Consider the following 6,000-nt stretch of genomic DNA (forward strand, 5'->3'; position numbering starts at 1 on the left):
CACACACACACACAGGTGAATCGCTATATGCCATCGCAGATACTGCGGTGGCATAAAAACATTTATTTAACCTCTTTTCTTGTGTCCTGGTGGGTCCGGTTTTTGGAATGTTATCTCTTTTGGCAATGGTCGAATGTCACGTGCCTTTTTTGGCTGCATGTCGGTAAAACTTCTACACTGTGTCATCACCATTCCTTTAACCCCTCCCATGTCTTCTACATCCTCACCTGCGTTGCCGTGGTAATAAATAAACAACTTATTTCATTACTAAGAAAAACATCATAAAAAAAAAATTCAGGAAGAATAATAACCATTAGACTTTTTTCTTTCAATTTGCAGCGCTTTCTTAAGTACATGAAAGAATAAACAGTATGTGAAAGTATGAAAATTTTAACTTAAATGATATAAGCAAACTGTATATGAGTAAAGTTCATCAATAATAATAAAGCAGTTAAGCAGATAATGAAAATGTTACCATCTTCTTTTATGATTATTTTCTGCATTACTGTACCACAAATCATTTCTCCGCCACTTCTTTTTGTTGACTTTATACTTCTAAAATTGAATCTTGTTTACATGGACACATTTTGTCCAGTATAACTCTAGCAACCTTAAACTGTCTTGAAAAAGATTTTGAAACTAATAATTGTCTATAGGTTATCTCCTAAAATATATGACGATTTTCATTTACCTGATTTTAAACTCGGAAGTTTAAACAGTTTTGGACGGTCAAACTTAGCCCTCATGCCAACTTTATCCTTGGTATCCCAAACTCTTAGCTCCAGGGTGTGGTTATACAACTTTAATAATACGTCCTTGGTAACAAATAGCTTGTGCCTGAAAATTTGAGAAAGAAACATGACATGAAAATATTAACCTTCTGAAATCGAAAATAATTATCCTTGAATATCAGGCAGGATTATCTAATGTTTACACAGGTGCTAGAAAAACCTGTCGTACACCCCCTGTGTAAGACAAATTGTTTGCCTTAAACAGATAGGCAGGAATGTATTGCTCTTGAGTAACTGTTTAGCGGAAACTTGGCAGACCCTTGTTACAGCTGTAAACAGTTACTCTTGACCAAGATATTCTGGTCTGTACTAGATCCTTATAGCCTTTGCCACCTGTATAGAACCCGGCCAGCCTGCACATCCTTACAGTCCTGTACTGTTTGGTAGCTCAATATTTATATTTTTTAAAATGAAATCCCTTAAACTTTGAATGGACTGTTCCAAATTCAAAGCCGGGCAAATCCATTTTCACAAATTCAGCTGGTTAAGAGTTAAAATTGTGAGCTTACGAAATTATTTAGTCAAACTAATGTAAATAGCATCATTTAGGAGCTGATTTTAATCAGATTGCAAAATAATTCAGACTGTTTAGTTATTAAATTATATCTAACTGAAGAAATCAAATAAATCCTCTTCAAACATGAAACTGAAAACTGTATGAATATTTAAATAATCTATTCATCAAGTCCACTAAAAAGAGTATAACTAGTATTTTTTTGATTGGAGAAAACATTATGCTGTGGCTCTACAGCATGGCTTAGAACTCTTTGAGTGCTAATAAAGACTTGCTGATGGATATCAACAGTGTACGCCCAGACTTGCATAAATCTTGCACTTTAATACTAGTAATGATAGCTGCATAACTTAAATTTGTTGAAATCCCTTATACTAGTATTAGTTAAAAAGATTTTTGGCAGGTTATATGGCCCTATCTAAATGGTTGTTTGGAAATATAACCCCAGCAGCTAGGTTGCAAACACCCATTTATATATGGTCATATAATCTGTCAGGGATATTTATAACAAATTAATAATAAAACAAATTTCATTTTTAGGGAAAAAAGTGAGAATTCTTCATAAATTGACAACAGCCGTGTATATAAAACTTTATAATTCTGCACGTTTGTAACGTCATTTTTCATTGGATAATCGTGACGTTTATATAGTTTTATATACACGGCTGCTGTCGATTCATGAAGAAATCTTCCTTTTTTCTCTAAAAAATGATGCTTGCTGTATTATAAATTTGTTATAAAGATCGTTGACAGATTATATGGTCCTATATAAACGGCTGTTTGCAATATAACCCTCGCCTAACGGCTCGTGTTATATTTACAAATAGCCGTTTATATAGGACCATATAACCTGTCAACGATCTTTATAACTAATAATATAAACTTCAATATCATCCAATGAAAATCCACATTACAAACACGCAATATTACAATAAATTTACAAGTTACTAACAATGGATAATTCAAAACTCAAAACGGAATAAAACAAGTAAGATGTCCGAATGGTAAAGGTAAAGCTGAAAATAATAAATGAGCTGCGCCATGACAAAACCAACATAATGGGTTTGCGACCAGCATGGATCCAGACCAGCCTGCTCATCCGCGCAGTCTGATCAGGATCCATGCTGTTCGCCATCAGTTTCACTAATTGTTATAGGGTTTGTAAGCGGATTTATAAAAATACAAACATCTGTGCCATACTTTTAAGTCCATGCTATGCCATGTGACATCTCCATCATGCCATACTTTCTTCACAATAGCGTCTTGTTTTTCCATGTAAATTTTCGCTCCCATACCATACGTAACAACATCAGTTTTCATAACATCATCATTATCCGGCACAAGGTAATACTCGAAATGGTAGTAATTCTGGGCCTTCGGTGCCTCATACACTCGCTTCTTTTTCTTTATAAGATCTTGGATATCAGGCTGATCGTCATCATCAACTGATTAGTGAAAATATGAAAAATATCTCATTCCAAACCCTTCGAGATTTCCAATAATTATAAAGTTAAACTTGAATTATATGATTAAAATGGCCATGCTAGCTTACTTTGTACTGAGTCTTATGACAGTTTATATTGATATACAGCTGGCTTTTCAATTGAGTATTTTAATATTGAAACGCCTGCAATTAACAATGGATTGTTCCAAATTTAAAACAAGGAAAGTTCATTGTTCAAATATAGCAGAAAAAAATTTAAATAAAATTTTTAAAATTTGGTATTTTAATATTGAAACGCCTACAATAAACAATGGATTGTTCCAAATTTATAGCATGAAAGTTCATTGTTCAAATATAGCAGAAAAAATTTCAATATAATTTTTAATATTTTACAGCAAAATTTCTAAATAAGGGCTGCGAATCAGTTTTCAAATTTTTAAATCTTTACTTCTGTACTAAGCAGTATGTAAACTAATCTTATCTCAATAAGTTTGACAAACAAAATGTTTTGTAAAATTTTTAATTTTTCCTTTTTAATTCATTTTTAAAATATTTTGTTACATTAAAATTGTTCCTTTTTTTCAATGGGAAATCATCCTTAGTAATATACATGTATACCCACACTACCTCAAATAATGTTGTAAAAAGATACATGTAATAAGTTAATAGTACATAATTAGTTAATAAAGTAAATACTGGGTACCTGTAATGAAATTAGTAACTTTTATTTAAAGAAGGTTCTGTTTCAAAATTTACATGGGTAAAAATCTATATGATATTTTTAATACAATGCTACTCTGTATAAAATCTGTGTAAATCTTTGTAAATTTATGTAAGTCTGTTTAAATCTGTGTAAATCTATGTAAAATTATGTAAGTATGTTTAAATCTGTGTAAATCTATGTAAATAGATGTAAATATTTTATTTTAGTTTAGTTATTAAAAGCAGCTGTTTCAAAAGAATGAATAATTTTTTTAATTAAAAAGAAGAAAATGAGAAAAAATTTCTTTGAGCAAAGACAAGATGTGAAAGCTGAACAATTCTGTGACATCTATTTTATGACATCTATTTTGTGACATCTATTTATAACATATATTTGTGACATCTATTTATCTCAACATACAATATAAAACAGAATCAATCACACAAAAGAGAATTCATAAAAAACTTAAAATCTAGATTGGGAAAACATCTTTATATTTCATTATCTGCTTTCACCCTAAGTTGAATTCAAATATACCTGTATTAAAATTAAACAATCATTTCAAACCTTGAAATGTGTTCTGGAATTCTGTCAAAGACTTTTTCTAATATTCAATACTAAAGTTGATGGTACTGAGATTATGACAGTTGTTCTAGTCAATTTAGAACATTGGTAACAACAATAGAAATACCTCCATGTCCCTATGTCAAAGTTTACACATAGGCATAACTATGAGGGAAAGTGGGAAAATCTATTTATAGCTTTGGTAACCTTGACATTGACCCAACTAACCTAAATTTTCACCAGAGTTATTGGAATTCCTCCTATGGAACATACAAACATACCAGATAAATATATAAGAAATCAGTCCAAAAATGGTAGGCAAATGTGACATAAGTACAAATAGGCAACTTAAACATGTGTATGCTTCATCAAATATATTTCTGTAATCATAAATTAAAATAAATTTTCTTTTAGCTAAGTTTTCACTTTCCCGCAAAAAGAAATTAATCTAATCAATAATTACTATTATCAGTGTTCTGTTCTGTTCTGACCTTGTTATATTGCTTTGCCTTTAATATATGATATAAATGTATATTGTATATTTATAATATGGACAATATATATAAACAATACAGAAGTTATTTTGTTATTTAATTATTTTGTTAATGTTTTGAGAGAATGAATTATAGCTAGCATCGCAGTTAGTAATTGACGCTGATATAAGCTCTTGGTTATTAAGTGCTTCCGTAGCTAATTATATTACTCTCGTTTCTACACGAAGCATCATTAAAATTAAGCTAATATTTATAAGTTTGTAATATTTTCTGTGTTCCTTGCTGTTATTTTCTGTTTATTGTAATATGCATAAATACAAATTTACACGACTTGCAAAATAATTAGTTTTTAACATCAAGTGTTAAAATATTTTTTGCCATTTAACGATAATTAATTTACACCACACGAAAATGAAGAGAAATGATGACATGATGTGTACAAAAAATCATAAATGATGAGAAAATCCAAATCTACATGAAACAAAAATAAATCTGCCACACAGGGATATTTGCAACAAGAAAAAAATCAAGAATAAAAATTACTGTAAAACAGAAAAAATTAAAGCGGACAAGAAAAAAAATATTTTGCAAGCCACGTATTTCAGATATATACTAACTAATAGACAGATCCTCGTCCACTGTAAATGTGAAAGAAATAGAGAACATACATTTAATTATAACAATATTATATTGGAAAAAAAACTGTATAAGTGGTTAATTTTGCTATGTGGAAATATTTACGATTTTTGTGAACTGAAATTATTCGTAAATATTTGATTGTAGAAAAACTATTTCTTTTTAGGCCAATTTTTTCCATCTTTTATAAACACGTTTTGTGTCAGGTCTTTTATCAAACTAACAAAGTATATTTCAAACAATTTTATACTATAAATAATAAAGGTATTAAAGAACTGAATAGAATGATTACAATAACGGCATATTTTTAACATGTACCTGCTTAATTAATGATATCACAAAAAACAGTATTAAATTCAAGAAACCATATTTTCGCAAATATTTCCGCACCCAAAAAGTCCACTTTTTGACGTTCGCAAAATTTTTTGTGACGCATATATATCCACTTATACAGTATACGGATCCTGAAATTCTATGGTGTACATAATGATCTAAATAACTGTTCATATAACTATGATGTCCTGTAAAGCACTTAAGCAACCTCATTAAATTTTATCATTGTACTATAAAATATGTAATTTCACTTTTCTACAAGTTATTTCACTTTCAAATGAAAACTGATAAATAAATAATTTCATAACTCTTTAATTCCATTATCATAATTAAATTACTACATTTTCATCAGTTTCCAATTCAAAATATAATCACATATTTTTTAGGAAAAAAAAAAAACTACAAAAATCCTTCTAATAACACTTGCCTTATTTTTACTAAAAACCGATAGTGCTGACTCAACTTTTTTTAATCGCCCCATGGCTCCTAATCCCCACAGCTCCTAATCCCCCAAAATATTC

At 29.7% G+C, this 6,000-nt stretch overlaps 1 protein-coding gene across 1 annotated transcript in view; it reads right to left on the reverse strand.

The window, feature by feature from the left end:
* LOC132749729 (uncharacterized) overlaps positions 1-2,750 on the reverse strand; it is a gene marked incomplete at its 5' end in the record, with an annotated part of 43,648 nt that extends 40,898 nt beyond the window's left edge. The window contains 4 exon segments of the mRNA XM_060739627.1: positions 72-227; positions 692-837; positions 2,506-2,522; positions 2,524-2,750. Of these exon segments, the coding sequence (XP_060595610.1) occupies positions 72-227; positions 692-837; positions 2,506-2,522; positions 2,524-2,750 (546 nt within the window).
* Positions 2,751-6,000: the final 3,250 nt, after the last annotated feature.

Source organism: Ruditapes philippinarum, unplaced genomic scaffold (assembly GCF_026571515.1).
Source record: "Ruditapes philippinarum isolate M1 unplaced genomic scaffold, ASM2657151v2 ctg7943_1_1_1_1, whole genome shotgun sequence".
Lineage (NCBI taxonomy): Eukaryota > Metazoa > Mollusca > Bivalvia > Venerida > Veneridae > Ruditapes > Ruditapes philippinarum.